Source organism: Crotalus tigris, unplaced genomic scaffold (assembly GCF_016545835.1).
Source record: "Crotalus tigris isolate CLP2741 ecotype Arizona unplaced genomic scaffold, ASM1654583v1 scf7180000018334.392729, whole genome shotgun sequence".
Classification (NCBI taxonomy): domain Eukaryota; kingdom Metazoa; phylum Chordata; class Lepidosauria; order Squamata; family Viperidae; genus Crotalus; species Crotalus tigris.
In genome coordinates this window covers 117040-136627 of record NW_024096949.1, presented here as the reverse complement: position 1 = coordinate 136627, position 19588 = coordinate 117040, and the positions used below count along the sequence as shown (strand labels likewise).

General features: G+C 36.3%; 1 protein-coding gene across 2 annotated transcripts in view; it reads right to left on the bottom strand.

Annotated features, from left to right (window-relative positions):
* Positions 1–1193: 1193 nt before the first annotated feature.
* Positions 1194–19588, bottom strand: part of SLC44A1 (solute carrier family 44 member 1) — a 79029-nt gene continuing 60634 nt past the window's right edge. The window contains exons 9-16 of one of the 2 annotated variants that reach the window (XM_039350434.1): positions 19131–19317; positions 17798–17963; positions 16520–16676; positions 14397–14480; positions 13008–13145; positions 8472–8708; positions 7354–7434; positions 1194–5430 (exon numbers count right to left, since the gene is read on the bottom strand). In XM_039350434.1, coding sequence (XP_039206368.1) covers positions 5407–5430; positions 7354–7434; positions 8472–8708; positions 13008–13145; positions 14397–14480; positions 16520–16676; positions 17798–17963; positions 19131–19317 — 1074 coding nt within the window. In that variant the 3' untranslated portion in view covers positions 1194–5406. Of the gene's footprint in view, positions 5431–5462; positions 7435–8471; positions 8709–13007; positions 13146–14396; positions 14481–16519; positions 16677–17797; positions 17964–19130; positions 19318–19588 lie in introns of those variants that run through there. The other variant, XM_039350433.1, reaches the window with a different exon arrangement.

Here is a 19588-nt window from a genome sequence, read left to right as displayed (position 1 = left end):
AAGAGCTTGTTATTTTACAGGGCATAGGACCTCACAAGCTCATGGAGATGCTGAGCTCTTTAGTGGGCACAGCTCTACCGTTAAGCATTATTCAGACAACTGAAACCAAGTAGGAAGATAATCAAATCAAGATTTCCTATCTTCCAATCTAGCCAAAGCAAAAAGCATGAAAGATATTTACAAGCTGAAGAGAAACCAGGTTGTCTTAAAAATCTTTTTTGTGTCAAAGTACTACATCATGTGGTGTGCTTAAAACAATATGTTAAGTTGTATCCCTTTCTCGAGTTCAAATTGAACAGTTGTCTAGCAATTTTATTCCCTAGAACAATCAGAAGAAATGTACTCTCAGGGACTTAACTATTAAAACAGCACTAGAAACTGAGAATATATTTTAAAGAAATAAGCCAAGGAATTAGAGTTCCTTAATATCATGATTAAGTAAAACTGAATGTTTAACTGAGAATATTGAACATTTAAAAGTGAAATACTTCATTAAATGATTTCTGAATTACAAAATCATATACACAGTTTCTTTTGGTATCACCAGTTAAATAGTTATATTGCAAGAATTAAGAATCCAATTGAAAAAAAAATATGGGACAGAACATTTTCAGGACATGCATGAAAATTAATTTTTGCTGCTTAATTGCCCTAGCATGTCATCATAAAATCACGTTCCATTAGTCTTATGGAAGACTAAAAAGAATTAATGGATTTGTAACTGATTAAAGCTAGTGATGTACTCAGCTGGGAAATAATTTTATTAATGAATTTATGAGATTCATAAATGGCCTTATTCCAAATGAGAAAATGTACATTTCAAGATAAAAGTAGTTTGGAGGAAAATCTTGCTACTTCTTGGTTAATATTAAAATGTTAGAAGTATCCTTGTGCTTTGCAAAACTACTAGGTTGGATCTTCTTAAAAACAACCCCATTTGCAATTATTTGTTTGTAAAAATTCTTGGCTGCCCATCTTACCAGAGGGTAACTTTATTTTTTTTACCGAGTACTGCCTAAATATATCACTGCTTAAAGCAAGTAATTTGACCTGTCAGGTGCCATTTCATGCTTGATAAAATATCTCAGACGTCTCCAGGTGCTACCAGCCTGAAATGTACCTTTCTGCCTGAAAATAGAGGTCATGTTCATCTTGAAGATCTCAGCTCCTAAGGGAAGTAATATCCATAAAACTTTTTAAACACCAGGTTAAGAAACCAATTTTATTTGTAAAACAGGACCTGTATATAAAAATGCTGCACAATCAAGGTATACAAAAATACAAAAAATTGTTTCTCTTTACAATTCTAGTTGCAAGTTCAAACCCAAAAGCATCTCTTTTCTCAAGGCTTTCAGCAAGCAGGGAACACAAGTTTGTGGAGCCTGGAATGCAGGAATTGTGATGATGTCAGTGGTGAGTCTAGTCCAGGTCTCCTATCTTGAGTCATTGTTGAAGTAAAACTCAATGGCAGTTAACCCTGGAGGAGCTACTTAAGTGTCTTGCTGTTCCTTTTCTGTTTGCCGTCCAATTGCTGTGGTTTTCAATCCGCTAAGTCCAAATTTCTTTCACAATAAATATCACTTCAGTGACTTAAACAATCTACACATCTGAAGTTAAGTGCCAGGGCAAAGCTACAAAACTTCCTCCTGTATATTAAGGCTCCTCCTCATAGTTCTTCTCCAAATATCATTACAGTAACATGTAATATTTACATTAAAAGAGATTTAAAGCAGTGCTCTAGTTTAAGCCTAGACTAGTACCTTGGTTCCTGCTAAGACGTGCATTTGAAACCTTGATTTGTATCAGCTACCTTAAAATAAAATTTCATGGCATAATTCACATTGGTAAAATCAGCATGTTAGCAGGAACAGAGGTTAATCTAGTTTGCTAAACTTATAGTTTCATAATTGGATTATGTGACTGACGGAGAAAAGATTATTCTTCTTTTAAACTGTCCTGAATTTTATTGCAAGTAGTCTGAAAAGATTGAGATGTCACGTGATTTATAAAAATTAACTGAAGCATTTAGTTACACAGCAAAGACCACCAGTTAATTACACAATGCTATGTTTCATTCAGCAGCAATTTTAAAAGGTCTCATCCTTTGAAAGGAAGCACAGAATCATAACAGCCATATATAAAAACACTGGTAGCCAGTCACCTTGTCTCTACACCCATTTTCATAACCGTTAGCTAAGCTTACCTAGAGCAATAGCTCGTCTCCCAAAAGATTCTCTGGAGTGATTCAACTACTGAGGATTCCTTTTTTTCTCTCCACATCTGCATTTAGTGCAATAAAGTTTAAAAATTTTACTCTGAAATATTTACTTTTATATTAACAAAAATAGTTTCTTTAAAAAATTGTAACAAAAGAATATATAGCATAAAACAGATCATGAAATTATTCTCTGCAATTACACTATAAGCATTTATTGTTACATCAAGCCAAACAGAGAAATATTAGCATTCATTACATAGTAAATTTCAGAATGAAGAAAGGAATTTAACACACAAAACTGATTACTTGATAAATGAAAGCTACCAACAGGCAATGAAGTTCTTCTAGAGGTCTCTGGCTATTCATATTAATAGGGATGGAGCCTTGTCAAACTCTGGAACCTTCTGGAAAGCAAGGTTTACCAATCATGCTTTTGGCTTGATCTGATACAAAAACCAGAAGCAGAAACATATTCCTGGCTATTACTTCAAACTGCAGGATGTTTCCCCCTGAGAATATTATCCTGCACCCTAAAGATCTAAAATAGCTGTTCTGGCCCAATCGTGCTAGCTTTCGGTGTATGATTTTTGATGATCAGGAACAATCTTACTAGCTTGTCTCCTGGTTATGTATCCCATGCAAAAGAAGCAGCCAGTTTTCTCAATTGCTTCCTTAATTACTTACAAAGTTATAACTTGACTAAAAGTTGATTATCTCAAGGACTATACTGTATCTTAGAACATCCGTAGAAAGCTGATCTAGAATAAGAGTCGACCTTCTAATGAATGAGAGACATGGATCAAGCCTTCAGAATATATCAGAAGTAAGCAATACTGTAAAAGTGAAAGGCTATTGATAAGAAAGGAAGAAAATTATCTCAACTATTAAAAGGTAAAAACTTCAAGAAATTAGGGCATGAAGAAAATCTACTTCCAAGAATGTTTCAAAATCAATTTCTGTTATAGGTCAATCATTCAAATATCTGACGTAGTACCAAATGCCTTCTCATATTTCTATCCAGAAATCAACATGATCACAGGAAAACCAAGATGTGCTTTCCAGAATGCACGCTTAATATGAGAGTATCCTGAGGGTCCTAAACATCTTTATGTCAAAAAACTTAAGAGACTTCCATGTGTTTCCAGTCAAATATGAGATAAATTGGACACAACAGCAAACAACTAAAGTATCATTGTTGTTGAATGAGAGTTGTGCAGAAAGGTAAATGAAGATTTAAAGTACAGCAGATTGATAGGAAAAGTTGCTGAATTATTCTCCTATCTGTGCTTATTTTTCTACTTTCTTCTAGTAAAATTTCAGGATAAGGAAAACATCTAGTATAGTCAAGTAGTTTGAGGTAGGGGGTAGGGATAAGGGCTGATGAAAGAATAAAATGATATATTAGGATTCAGGTTATCTGGCCATTACTTTATGAAACTGGGAAGGGGGGTAGATAAGAGGCATTGGTTAAACTGAATAAAAAGAGGGACTGCAAAAGAAAAAGAATATCTATTTCTCAGAGGAGAAAAATTTGGTAACTTACTAAGACAAATGAAATAACAGAGAAGAAATTTTGTTGATATATTTCTTTAAAGAGAAACATCCCCAATATAAATTTGTCATTAAATATCTTTTGAATAGTTTATTATCTATTTTTCATCTGACTGAATGGATGGACTGTCCCTCCACAAGTTTAAGATACTATGCTATCAGGAAAAAGAGATAAAAAGGCCAACAATATCAATTTAAGATCAAGATTCAATGTAAGAGTTTTATGTTTGCAGCATTCTTGGTACCAAAGACTGAAAAGATACTTATCAATTTTCAAATAAACTCATAACAATAATGCTACCATCCAAACAAATCTTGGTTTGGCACAAAAGAACATTAATCACTTTCCACATACCTATGAAGTTCTGATATTCTTCACATCCCACTACAAGAGGGATACACGCCTCAGTATTTAGCATGCTACTAAAATAATTACAAAAATGTATTCTAAAAATGAGGGAAGATGGAATGGGAGAGAAATATTGCTTTCTGGAAGTTTCTGAACTATTCCTGTGGCTCTCAGGTCCCATGATGATGAATATACAGAGACTACTTTAAGACCTACATTATATACTAAGACAATGACATTTCAAAAAGATGTTTATGTGCTCTTTCCTACTATACTCCACTAAATTACCAAATGTATAATGAAATATGTCCCAGATATGGGTCAACAGTAACAAAACAAAACAAAACAAAAAAGCACAAGCAACTTACAGTACTTATTTTTTGTATAGTAGTTTGTCTCTACTTTTAAAAATCTTTCCATATTGTTATGAATGAACAACAATGGAGCATATCTAAGGCTGAGCATCAGAATGTTGTTATTAAATTGTTTAAGTGAAGAATCTGCTTAGTTCAAAGAAAAACCAATGTGCAAAGGACAAGATTAAACCTAACAGGAAAAATAAGATAACACAGGACGGAAGTTGCATATTAAACTCATTCTTCCTCATACATCTTTAGTTTGTCCTTCACAGATTCAGGGGCTGTCTCAATATCTTAATACCTGAGGAGTTGGATTAGTTTTTTTTTTTTAAGTCTTAAATTATATAATACAAAAAATCTGAATACGCTAAACTTACTTGATCCTGTTTGTATTCCATTGCAAAGAAGCAATAAAATCCAACATGATTAAGGTATTAATCATTCTGAGTCTAATTAATAAAAAAAATTCTAACAAAGGATTCTTCCTCCCAGAACAGTCATTACTACTCACTGAATTATAAAGTGTTATGTTAATTAAAAATAAAAATGTGGGGAAATTATTTGACCTACGTATATTATTCCAAATCTGAAAATCTTGCATTATTATTTTTCAATATTGTGGAATTCTCCTCCAAATTTTGAAATCTCTATCGGATTACAATCATAACATCACCATGAATCACAATGATATATATTTTTTAAATGGAACAATGATAAAAGTTGCTTGTAAAAGCCACCCGTATGAAAAGAGTACATGTTTCACAAAAATAATCATTAAAAAAGTATTAAATCCCTGTTCCTTTTCTCTGATTTTGGCTGCTTTTTAAATAATATAGATATATATATAGAGAGAGAGAGCTAGAGAAAGAGAAAGAGAGAAATAGATATTGTTTTGGAATGTCAATGGTTTCCATATCGGCTGACCAACTTCAAGATGAGCTTGCTCCAGAGACCTGGAAAAGAAGTTATAAATTGGAAAAAAAAGTTAAAAATTAAACATTACATTTCTAGTTCAAGAAGCGCAATTAAGAAACCATACTAATTTTAAAATTATAACTGCATTTAAATTTTGAATAGTCATAGTACTGCATTTCTTTGGTGAAAAAAATGTGGGAAATGGGAGATTTTCAAAACAAACACACATGAATCGTAGCAGTGGTACACCGAGAAAAAGAAGAATCTGTTTCTTTGGCACAAATGTTTAAAGTTCAACTTGAAAACATAGACAATATTTATACATACATATATATTTATGGACTGTAGCTACTTACTACAATTTTTATTTCATTGCATTTCTCCCAAGGAGCTTAGGATGGCCTTCATAATTCTCATCCCAGAAGGGGCCATTTGGGCCACCAAATCTAATGCCAATAGAACAGGATTAAAATATCCCAACAAATTACTGTTCAGCCTCTGAGGCTCTCTCTTGGATGCAGAGAACTGGTTGTAGGTCCTGCTGTCTCGGATTGGACATTTTAATTGTAAATTTGCATGTGAGTCAGTTAGTGGAAAAGAGCAGAGAGGAAAACTTTCTGACCCAATAGCTCCAAAGCAGAGTGCTGATTCAGGGAGAAAAAAAAGCAAGTACCCATATGTTTTAATTTCAATCTGATTACAAATTACAGTGATAATGCTATATTAGTGAACTTGCTCTTGTCTTTGAGTTATTGATACTCACTTATAAGCAAGGAAGTGTTTCAAACCAAGGAAGCCAAGGCTTTATATTTATACATTAGTCATAAAGCATAGAAGAACAATAGTAAAGAAAGGAGATGGGGAGGAGATAAGAAGCAAAACTAGGAAAAATGATATTTTAGCAGGTTGAATCGAGTTGTTACCGTATCCACTTCCTTACTGGTAGGGGAAAATAGCAACTTAAAATGAAGCCTAAATGAATTGCTTACAGTATTAGTCTAGACAAGACTGCTTTTATTTGTTTCAAAGAGATGCTCTACCCTGTCTCAGTGAGGCAAAGCTGTGATACAATTTACTTGGACAATATAGTCTGTTCAAGCTTTCATCAAAGCAGAACATCCCTTCAAAGACCCCCATAAATCTGATTGTTGATACAAACAGAAATCAAATACAACAGTGAATTAAGATAGGACCATTTTCTTTCACCTCTGAGCTTTCCCACCAAACATATCACAGGATCAGTTGCAGCCCAGTGGAAATCACAGATCTGGTGAATGTTTGCCATCTTGAGGGGGGTCATGTGACCTGGATGTGACTGCAGGCTCTTGCAGAATTCCATTAGCAACCCAGGACAGAGCAGTGGAAGAGATATCAGAGGTAGAATACCTAGGCACTTTACTTGTAGGTCTGATATTTCAAGAGCCTTGGTGGCGCAGTAGTTAGAATGCAGTGTTGCAGGCTAGCTCACTGCTCACTGCCAGGAGTTCGATCCTGAAGGGCTCAAAGTTGACTCAGCCTTCCATCCTTCCGAGGTTGGTAAAAAGAGGACCCAGATTGTTGGGGGCAATAAGCTGACTCTGTAAACCACTTAGAGTGGGCTGTAAAGCACTATGAAGTAGTATAAGTCTAAGTTCTATTGCCATAGTTAAAATAAGCACTTTCCCCCTGTTTTTAGCCCTTATTACTGTGAGTACTACTAGTAGCCTTGGTGACATAAACACAGGAGAAGAATAAAGATACAGTTCCTTTCAGCTTACTTTTATGGGAGGTGTTCTCAGCTGTGACAAAAACTCTGCCATCCAGGTAATAGGCAAGCTCACAAACAGAAAAAGCAGAACATTCTGAGTGACACAAATGACAAACACTTCTTCTGAGGAAGCACAGTCAGTGAAAATAGAAAGGGACAGGAAGTACAAATGAAATTCTTGGAAAAGAGCAGCTATTTCTTCTCTTGGACCTACCATTGGTTTGAGCTCCTTGCCTTCAGGTCCACTCCCCCGGCCAGCTTCTTTCAATGCTTTTCTGCTGTTCTCCACAAATTCCTAAAAAAATAAATAATGTAGAGAAAATTCACTGCATTATTTTCTGGAACCTAAAATACTAAATCCTTTTCTGTCATGGTTTTAAAGAAGAGCTGGCACTTATGATAATTGCATTATACCATCCCCAAACGTGTAAGTCACTAGCTCCCAGACAGGACAAAAAAAATGCTGCTTGGGAAACTGTGCTGTTGCCCCCTTAAAACTTTCTACTCTTCAATTCTCCCCCAATGTTAGCTTTGTCGCCTGCTGCTAATGCACTTATTGGACGCTCTCTTCCCTTTGGCTGCTATGTAGTAGTAATGTCAGTGGATCCTTGACATTTATCCAAAAGAACCCTTGTAAATGATCGCATGTTAAAGGTTAAACCATTTGAAATGCCAAATTATGGCTTAAGGTCCTTAACAAATCCTGTAACTGATGCACTTTCCCTAATGCTTTCCACTTTTTAACATTTATTTTATTTATTACATATTTAATGAGAGAAGTGTGCTGTAGCGGTTAAGTATGGTAGCATCAGATCCTACTTCACTCTCTTCCAAGCCCAATCCACCTCATAACATTGTTCTGAGAAGAAAACAGGAGGAGGTGCACTATGTATGTTTCATTGATTCTATGTGGTCTGTAATGTATATCACAAAAGAGAACCAGTGAAAAGCCATAGGTTTCTCCAAAATTCTAGCTGATGTCGAAGAGCCTACAGCGTTTCTTAGTTTACATTTTAAAAATGAATTGGAAGACTGGTTATCTTATTCAGCAGTGCAGGCAGCTGCAGCATGGAAAAGATATATCTGGGCGAATGTAAGCTATTTTCATTAAATCACAGAGACCAAAAATATATATATATATATCTTTGGAAGTTTGTCAAATAACTTTTAACATGGTGCGGGATGAAAACAAATAGCTACATCAAATAAACTAGCAAACATTTCAAAACAGGGCTCCTAAGGAAAACAACATTCTGCAACCACCGTGCTAGTATTTTTGCAGTTAATGATTCCTCCTACTTCGGAGAGTGCAGTAATATGGAAGGACCTTACCATCAGGACCTTATCCATGTAGAATTCTTTTCCAGGACTGCCATCATTATACTTGGTGTCAATGGCAAAGCACAAGAAAAGGACATCCACTACCATTTCATAAATAGACAGGAAACAGTGAGCAACCAGGAATGCAAACAGGCAGACAATGATAAGGGGCAGCACCCACACTGTGTAGTCCCGCTGGTAATTCAGCAGCATGATCCCTGCCAAGCCTGTGCTGCACACTATTAAGACCTGGGGAGACAAGAAAGCAAAGAGTGGAGAAATGACACTGTTGATTGCCAAAGGTCACCTCACCTCCAGATTTTACGTGACCAACTGACCTACTAAAGTCTGTCACGTCTCGGCCTAAATTGATTTTTAAAATAACAATGGACTTTAATAATGAAGTATTTATTCACTCTCCCTCTCTTTTGCACATGTTATGCTAACTTTTTAATTACTATTTTGATCAAGAACTTTTATTATACCAGTGAAGATTTTTCAACAGTAATGTGTTTTCAACTTTACAGCTGTACAAATGTTACCTTTTTGTAGGATAATCAAAAGGTAAAATATTTACTTGTACTGATTCTTAATTCTGCCTTACTGGACAGTTTGTTTTCTATTTATATTATACAATAAATATATTATAAAATTATATAGTATAAAATTATATTGTTATGTTATGTTATATTCAGCTATGGTAAGCTACAGTTCAGCTAGAGAAACTAACATGTCTGTACTATATTTAGTTGTACTGATTCTTAATTCTGACTTACTGGACAGTTTGTCATACATACATACATACATGCACATACACATATGAGATGTATTTGAATACTAGTTTGGGTTGGTAGCTGGGCTGTTGGTTTGATCTCCAGGCTTGGTAATTTAATTGCAAACATTTCAGCTCCGTTCGGGGAGACATCAGTGCGCTTTGAATTTGGAATGTCGCTTCTGGTGTTTCAGTTGAAGCAGCTCTCTCGCTCTCAATGGTTGGTAGGCGGGGTCGATATCAATGTGTCTGTTCATTGATTGGTTGGTGGAAAACCAGGCCTCAAGGAATTCTCTTTCTCTCCTGGACTTTGCTTGGGTTATAATTGTGGTCCTGGTTAGATTGAACTTGTGTCCTTTTCAACAAACCGAACACAATTCAAACCGCACTGAAGATGTCCCCCCAAATGGAGAAGAAACGTTTGCAACCTAATTATTATATATTAGATATTATTCAGCTATCGTAAGCTACAGTTCAGCTAGAGAAATTAACATGTCTGTACTATCAAAGAAGAATCCATGGTGGGCAATATCAGTTTTAAGGGACAGAATTAAAAATATGTATTAATTCAGTCTTTTACTAAACAGAAGTATCCAAATAAATTGGGTTATAACTTCCAGCATTTCTAGCCAACATAGCAAGGCATCAGATTAGATAAGAACTGGGGGTGAAACTAAAATTATTTGTAAAGGCTCAGTTCTCATATATGTATTAATTATTTAGTCCAAACTCTACTTGTAATAAAATAATGGCTCTTTCCTAGTAATTAGTGCTAACTATATATCATACACACCCCCAGATGGCAATTTTCTTGGGAAGCAATTATTTTTCTTAAAATTTGCAGTACAGAGATTCATTATATTTTTTTACAAACAATTGTAGTATGCAATTTTTTTTAAAAAAATAAAATACTCTCAATTGAAATTGAGGAGCGCTAAAGGCCAACTAAGTTGATCTGAAGTCTTGAATGCTATAACAGCAAGAAAGCACACTGTGACAATTTAAAATGTGTGTGTGAGTTTAGTTAACTACTGCATTATTCTCTGAAGTATCCTCTGGAGATACTAGAGCCAGACCAATTCCCAAATCTCTTCAACTGTTTGAAAATGGAAAGTTAACTTAATTCTATATTTGTATGTTTTAGAAAAGTAATATGATTAGTTTCAATATTTTTTTCACTATCCAAGAAATGCAAGCCTTAAAAAAAGGATTTTCAAATGCATTTTCAAAGTGTGACTCATGCTGTTTATAAAAATAGATCTTTGCATCTTACAGCAATGTGAACATTGGCTTAAACAAACAAAACCAGAGATGCACTGATTTGATACTGCTACAGTAGCTACAGTGGTTAACTGGAATTAAAGAAGAGTTTCAGTATTTCTAATCAATATTGCTAGTTCCAGCAGGCAGAATAACAGATAACAAGAATTGGAAGAGACCTTGGAGGTCTTCTAGTCCAAAAACAGGAAACCCTATAACATTTCAAACAAATGGTTGTCCAATCTCTTCTTAAAAACCTCTAATGTTGGAGCACTCACAACTTCTGGAGGGAAGTTGTTCCACTGATTAATTGTTCTAATTGTCAGGAAATTTCTCCTTAGTTCTAGGTTGGTTCCCTCCTTGATTAGTTTCCATCCATTGCTTCTTGTCCTGCCTTCACGTGCTTTGGAAAATAGGTTGACTCTCTCTTCTTTGTGGCAGCCCCTGAGATATTGGAAAACTGCTATCATGTCACCCCTAGTCCTTCTTTTTATTAAACTAGACATACCCAGTTCCTGCAACTGTTCTTCATATGTTTTAGCCTCCAGTCCCCTAAACATCTTTGTTGCTCTTCTCTGAACTCTTTCTAGAGTCTCAACATCTTTTTTATGTTTTGACGACCAAAACTGGATGCAGTATTCCAAATAAGGTGTTACTTCAGACATTATAAAGTGGTGGCTTCAGCCATCTGAAATATGTAACTTCCCTGCCCTTTCTAATTCTAAATTAATACCCCAATGCACATTATGGTAGGCATATTTTATTATATTATACTTATTATCTCAACTTATATAACTTTCATATATTAATGATTATCTCGCTACCTAGTATATTAGTGGGATTACAAAGCCTCCACTTGGAAGTGGAACAAATGAATTCCTTAATTATAATGAGTAGAAATGACTTCATAACTATGACTCCAATGCTTTATGAAGGTTTGAGATGTATTTGTTTGACAATGCAGGTACTTAAAGCTTTTCAGTTAAAGGAAAATTTTGTAAATATGCAATCAAATCATGTTCTCTAATTATATAGAGACCATATTAGGAGCATGACCAATCCAACTGGAATTTTAGAAAAAATATGATGGGAAAAGGCCCAAATCCTTAGCATTCAAGTACATATGCAAATTTCAGCTCCTTTTCACATCTCCCTGTAACATCAGCATTACAACACACACCTTGGTCAGCTTCTCCCTATTTGAAATGAGAATATTCACTCATCTTCAGGTCTTTGATTAAAAAGAAATGCAAAATATAAAACCACAATGAGCAGCACAGACACCAGTGTTGTCAAGTCCTGAATTCATTTGATCATGAATCAGTTAACTGAATCTTGCCCATACAGTGTTTCCCCCCCCTTTGGGGGGGGGGAGAATGTCTTTCTTCAGTGGTGGGATTCAGCCAGTTCACACTGGTTGCTGCATTCAGAGAACCGTCTGGCTTCCAGAAATCCAGTCTAGGCCTTGGAGGCCTGGAGGCGGCCTCCCAGGCTTAGAACAGCCCACTGGAAGTGTGTGATGCCATTTCCGGAAGTCCGTTCTAGGCCTCAGAGGCCTAGAGGTGGCCTCCCAGGCCTAGAATGGCTCACCAAAAGTGCATGGATGCCACTTCCAAAAGTCCGCTCTAGGCCTCGGAGGCCCAGGCCTGCATCGAATAAGAGAACTGGTTGTTCAGGTATTTGAATACCACCACTGTCTTTTTTTTTTGCTGCTAATATACTTTTTAACGGCTGTATACATTTGTTTACATTGCTTCATTTAAACAGAAACTATATTTTGGGTGTATAAATGGGATTGTGTAGTGCAGAGGTTTTTCAGAGCATAGAATCTGTTACTTTTTTTTTAAAGGCAGTAGTTCTAGATAAAAAATTGTCTCTCTTCTAGTGAATTTTGTGGTTATTATTCTCTTCTCACAGAACCCCACCAAGGTCTGCAGAACATTGACAGAAAAACCCTGCTGAAATGCACTGTGAGATATGGTTTTAACTGCTCTAGACAGGAGAAGCAGGTACAGCAGCACTTTATGCAACACATATAAGTAAACCTTATGTATATACTAATTACCAGGCCATTATAAAGATGCAAAAGATACTTCATTTCAATCCAGATTTCACACTGTCCAGGAATCAGACTCTGCTTTGGAGCCACTGACTGGGGTCAATCTGGACAACTCACTGGCCTTTGTTTTCTCTGAATGCCTGTGCTGAAACCATTTCCACAAAGCAACCACCTTAACAATTTTGGCTGATGGCATCAAGGCAGAGCACCCCTCTTTTCCACGTGAAGACACATGAAGATAGCTTGAAGAAGTGTGCACAGCACACTGGATACGAACAGGTATCAGAACCAGAATCCTCACATATCATCCAAACATTCTTGGTACAGATTTAAAATTCAGCAACTAGGCAATTTTAATGATTTAGTTTTTTAAAATGATAGCATTCATATTGCTCTGGGTTCAAATAAAGAAGGCTACTTGGAGAGGGTTGTTGACGTTTTTTTCACTCAATCCTACCTTTCCAAGAAAGAGCATGAAGTCTCCCACTGTGTTTATAGCAGCCACTCGCAAAGCATTCTCCACTAGTATCACAAAGGCATCCTTTGCTGAAGTGCAGAAATTGGTACTGTTGATAGCTGTGGCTGTATATGCATTCTGGGCAAGAAAGACATGGTTGCATTGGTCAAATCGTAACTCAAATTTGAAGCTCTTCCTGTCTAAAATCTTTACGAAATTACATTGACAAATATCTCTCACCCCTGAGTCATTATCAGAATGAAGATGATTTATATGAATCTGATCAAGGGACCAAATTAGGTTTTAGCAAGATATGAACAGCCAAGCTGATGCACTTCCAATGTACTTAGCGTTAACTATGTCAACGTAAACAAGTTCACTTCAGAAACCATAATTTGAAGTACCGTACAAGTGGCAGCAAGAGACAAAAGCAGACAGCAAGGATATAAATCTGGGATATGGCTAAACCTGTTTATATCTGGATAAACCATAAATTAATGTAATGCCTATACTAATTCTTTTGGGGATTAATCAAAAAAAGACTTTTTTCGGTTAACAATTTCTTGCATAAAAATGGTTAGTTTCTGCAAGCATTTTTTAAAAGATGTAGTTATACACTACGAAGGGAGGGAAGGATATTAATAATTTTAATAGGAGAATGTAGTCTAATATCTTCATATTGCTTTGAACTTTATTTTTCTATTTAAGAATGTAGTTTTTGAAAAAAAATCAGGACATTTGAGTTGAATAAATATAAGTAACAAATTATATAACTAACTCATTATACCAACATTTGGATAAAACTGGCAAATACTATAAGGTTAGAGCAAAAAGTGTAAAATTATAATATGGCAGTCAAAGGATATTTTACAAAAAGGGTTTGATGTAATTCAGTGAAGACATCCTTCAACGACATGCGATTATAATTATAATCCTTTGCTTTTTAAAATGATATTTAAATATGAAAAAAAATTTACTCTTTGTGTAACAAGTTCATTCTGCAACCTATTCAATTGTTACACAAATTTCTTTCAGCATTCAAACGCAGTGGTTAGAATGCAGTATTGCAGGCTAACTCACTGCTCACTGCCAGGAATTCAATTGACTCAGCCTTTCATCTTTCCAAGGTTGGTAAATGAGGACCCAGGTTGTTGGGGGCAATATGCTGACTCTGTAAACTGCTCAGAGAGGGCTGTAAAGCACTGTGAACCAGTATATAAGTCTAAGTGCTATTGCTACCATATTTTATTACAGTGTCATCTAAAACAAGTTTGTTGTCATCTTCTACCAAGGAACCTCTTGTATTTTAATTTCAGCTAAGGCACTTATGCCTTTAGTGCACAGTTACTGGGATAATTATTTCATCCTCTGCTTTAAATATGATCTTACCTGATTTAAGTAAGTCAGGCACTTTTCTACACACCAAAGGCAGCAAATGCAGGCTTTTAAAATACATCGAGCACAGACATTTTCCTACGGTAATAATACAAATATCAATGATCAGGAAAAAGAAAGAAGTTGCATTGTAATAGAGCACGGAATGCTTTTTTAGATGAAAAGTTTCAAATATAGGATTCAGTTTACATAATACTTACTTGTAAACAAAACCTAATGTTGATAATTATTAATTATAGCTATGTTATATAAAGCCAAATCAAATATGCAAGGCACTTGCTTTTTGGTTCCATTCAACTTGATCTGTTTATATACTTATAGGGAGAAATCTCTGGGTGAACTTGGCTGCAGTGGGGACTGCTGGCACACTACCATTTCCATTATTGCAATGATGATATAAGTTATGGCTGCTAACCAAGAAATGGCTATAGCTTAACATCAGATTAGGTCATAAGAATCTACCTCGTATACTGTTCAGAAGTTGGTAATATCCAAACGTCTTTCACAATTTATAAACAGAATTGCTGAACAGATAGTCTTCACTTAGTGACCATAATTAGGACCAGAATTTCCATTGTTAGCAACGTAATTGTTAGTTAAAAATATCACATGATTCCATCACTTACAATGGCAGTGTCAGTAGTCCTGATTGCTGTTGTTAGGCCTGGACCTAATGCCAATCCTGCCCTACTGGGCTCACCCCTGCTTCAACTTCCCCACCCATCTCCCAGCATTTCTGCCCTTTTGACCACCCTACCTCTACCATCCCAGCTGCCCCATTCCCATCTTCTCCTTCCTGTTATTAAGATGTGCCTGGCCTGGCCGTCACAGAGCAGCTGCTGCCTACACAAGGCCTTCATTCCGAAGCTGTGCAAGGCTTCAGGAAGGCCTTGTGAAGGGGAAGAAAGAAGATGGAGAGGGCTTTGTCAATGGTGGGAGGAAGAAAGTGACAAAGGTCAGTGAGGGGTGGCAGGAGAATAAGGTAGCATAGGGTGGCCAAAATAACATAATAAGAGTTGGAAGGGACCTTGGAGTCTTCTAGTCCAACTCCTTGCTCAGGCAGGAAACCCTATACCATTTCAGACAAATGATTGTCCAATCTCTTCTTAAAAACCTCCAGTACTGGAGCACCCCGGAGGCAAGTCATTCCACTGATTAATTGTTCTGTCAGGAAATTTCTCCTTCGTTCTAGGTTGCTTCTCTCCTTGATTAGTTTCAATCTGTTACTTCTTGTCCTGCCTTCAGGTGCTTTGGAAAATAGATTGACTCTCTCTTCTTTGTGGCAGCCTTTAGATATTGGAACCCTGCTGTCATATTACCCCTAGTCCTTCTTTAATTAAACCAGACATACCCAATTCCTGCAATCATTCTTCATATTTTAGCCTCCAGTCCTCTGATCATCTTTGTTGCTCTTCTCTCCGCTCTTTCTAGAATCTCAACATCTTTTTTATATCGTGATGATCAAAACTGAATGTAGTATTCCAAGTGTGGTCTTACTAAGGCATTATAAAGTGCTATTAACACTTCATGTGATCTTGAGTTTATCCTCTTTTAATGCAGCCTTTTAATGCAGACTACATTGGCTTTTTGGGTAGCTGCAGAATCCTGCTGGCTCACATTTACTAATAAGTGGTTGCCCACAAGGACTCCAAGATCCCTCTCACAGTTACTACTACCACATTGAGCCAGGTACCACCTATACTATACCTGTGAATTTGTTTTTTCTTGCCTAAATGTAGAACCTCATTTTTTCACCATTGAATTTCATTTTATTAGCTAGGACCCAATGTTCAAGACTGTCAAGATCCTTCTGTATCTTAAGCTTATCTTCAAGACTGTCAAGATCCTTCTGTATCTTAAGCTTATCTTCTGGAGTGTTGACTATTCTTGCCAGCTTGGTGTCCTCTGCAAATGCAGTTTATGCTTTTTTTTATCTGATAGGACTTATTTTACACATATGGGAGGTACGGCTGGTCCACATCCCATTCCCACTTCATAGCACATGAACTGAACTGATTGCATGGGTCTCTGTTTTGATCTACCACAGCATTTTTCATACTTTTTTCCTATTAGTTTTAATAATTTTTGATTATATAGCAAACTTAGTTTCCCCTTACTTTTCCTTTGACTTGAGAATGAATATACATGAGAATCATTCTTGGAATCTTCACTAAGGTAATAATGAAAGAACCTTTAGCCACAGTTCCAAGGTGGTAACAGATCAAGCGATTGACAGATGCCAGAATTGGTGTGAATGGCAAATTCCGTTTTTCTCTGTGGGGAAAAATATAAAAATTACGAAGTGTGAGAGTGTACTGCATTTATAGGCAATGTGAAGAGCTCCAAGTCTAAATTCTGTAGGGCCCCATATCTGTAAATCTTGCTTTTGTCAAGGGTGGAGTGATGTTGTACTAATCCCTTTCTTAGAAAAAAAATGACATACAGTATTAAGAAAACAAATTACATCACCTAAGTACAGTGATGGTAAAACTGAGTGGTTCTAATCACTGCTTAAAAATAGGCAGTGGCTTGGGCCAGCAAAATGACTGAAAATGTTTGCCAACAAAGTACTGAAAGGGATTTGATTTGAGAAACAGAAGCAATGAATGATCACTTCAGCAAAGAAGACAGAAAAGCTACACTGATTACAAATAAATGCATCAATTTTTGAAAAATATACAGTATGTGTTTTTATATTTGAACTGACTTACAAGCAAGAATTTCATACATCTTTTCCTAGGTCAGATTTTTTAAAAAAATAGCTCCAAAGAGAAGTAAAAAATTTTGGAGGCTGAGCTTCTATCATACTTGACAGGATGAAAGTCCACACTGAGCTTGCATCTTTGAGATCTAGTCTCCTTTCTGTTAACTTAATTCAGGGGTGTCAAACTCGCAACGTCATGTGACAAATCACAATATACTGCGACTTTTTTGCCATTGCCGGCAATGGGGTGGGCGTGGTTTCACTATGATGCATCTGGCCCACTGGGTAGGCAGTTTGACACCCCTGACTTAATTGCTCTCAGTTTAGGTGAGGATCAGAAGAGCATTCATATCAAGGGCTCCACTTCTCTCCATTGCAGAGGGTAAACAGACATTTGACAGTTGTCAAGACTGCCACCAGTACCTCAAGCTCAGAAATCCATTATTCTGCACAATAGAGACTATTTCAATTGGTTTCTTATCCAGGCAGAAAATAAACTACAAATAATCTAAACCTCACAAAGAATGGAGCTTCTGAATCACTGACAGATTCTGCTACTGATTAGAAGATTTCACTTAATAAAGTTACTTTTGACATTTGGATCACTTTAGGAAGTTGGATTATTCATGAATCAATTGGATCAACCTTTGGAAGTTGGATCGCTCATGCTTTGATTGCCCAGATCACTCACCTTGTAAAATAATATGTCACAACAGCACCTGCTACAGTCATCTGCTGACAGGCAAGAATAAATTCACTGATCCAAACTAACCCCACAATGTGGTACCACCACATGTACTTCAGTGGGCCTGTAACTCGGAACTCTACAAGGCCCTGCTCATTTTGAACAGGACTACCTGAAAAGAAAGGAAGGCAGGAAGGCTTTAAAACATTAATTCTATGAGAAAGCTGCCCTTTTAATATCTGCATACAAGAGTCACAATTACACTTGTTTGGGGGATTTAATAAAATAAGTAATCTAGAAGCTGCCTTTGGCAAAATATTTTAGTAAAAATAGTACAAATAAAATAGAAAAGTTAGGTGGAAGGAACCTGGGAATCTTCTAATCCAATCTATTTCTGCCTAGTGCAGAAATCCTCATATCACCCTAAACAATGACTATCCAATATTTTCTTGAAAAATTCCACTAATAGGGCACCCAGGACTTTAGGAGAGAAGAACCCACTGCCTCTCTCTTACCATTTGGTTCCTGGTTTGGCCAAGCAATGCTGTTGCACTCAAGTCCCAATGTCTGGAGTCTCCATAGTTAGTCCTTGACACTTAACAGCCATTCAAAGTTACTATGGACCTCCCTAGAGCTGCTTACAAAGCACTTTCAACATTACAGCAGCTAAATCCCCATACCCATCCCATGTTCATGTGTTGTCATTTGAATGCTTGGCAACTGGCTCACCTTCATGGTCATTTGCAGCATCCTATGGTCATATGACTGTGATTTGTGACCTTTTTTGTGGGTTTTCAGTGTTTACTTCTGGTTTACGACAAAAAAAAAGCCCAATGGGGAAAATGGATTTTCTTAGTGACTACAGCAGTTGCTTAACGACTGATGCAAAAAATACCAAAAACTAGGATCCAATCATGTGATGCCTTGACTTATGACTACAACGACTTATGATTGCAATTCCAGGCTCAATTCTGCTCCTAAGTCAGGGCTATCTGTAATGATTTGGATGGGGAGGAAAATCTCAAACTCAGTCCTAGTAAGACTGAGTGATGATATGTATTTAAGCCTTCTGGTGTCAGGTTCGATCTATTAGATGGCAAATTGGAATTCTCTACAGAAAAAAATTGAAAGGTGCTAATACTTTTGATTGCATCTGTATACTGTACAATCACTGGTCAATCAGTGGTGAGGTAATTGAAACAAAACATGTCATGTATTTCAAAGAAGGCTCTTAGCTTCTTAGATTTAATTTGACCCAATATAAAGATTAGAGCACAATATTTTTCTGGAATTGCAAGCAAAGAAATAAACAAAAAGTCTTAAACTACATAGCACATACCAGTGATACCTAGGAACAGCAAGACCATAATCCAATATATCCAGAAGAGGATGAGGGCAAAAAAAGTCCAAAATGGCTGGAAGACAAGCAGTGGCAGGTGAATGAAAACCTTGCCAGCCACGTGGAACAAGGCAATGGTGAGAGCTACTCTTTTGCGCATAAATAACATTATTAATAGTAAGATAACCTGAAAAAGGAAAGAGATTCCATAATAAACTTTAGGCAAACGTATCTATTGAAATAAGGTAAAATATCTCCTACTCAGAACTCCCAAATTTTTATATTTAATTACACAATTAAAAATGTCAACACAAAATAATATGCAGTAAACTTAATTCCAGTAGCCACCTACTAATAACAGTTGGTCTCAAAGCACTTTTCCATATTAGTGTAATGAAATATTATTTCTTGATTATATATGACCAGTAAGCTGCATGTCCATCTATCACAGTGGTTCT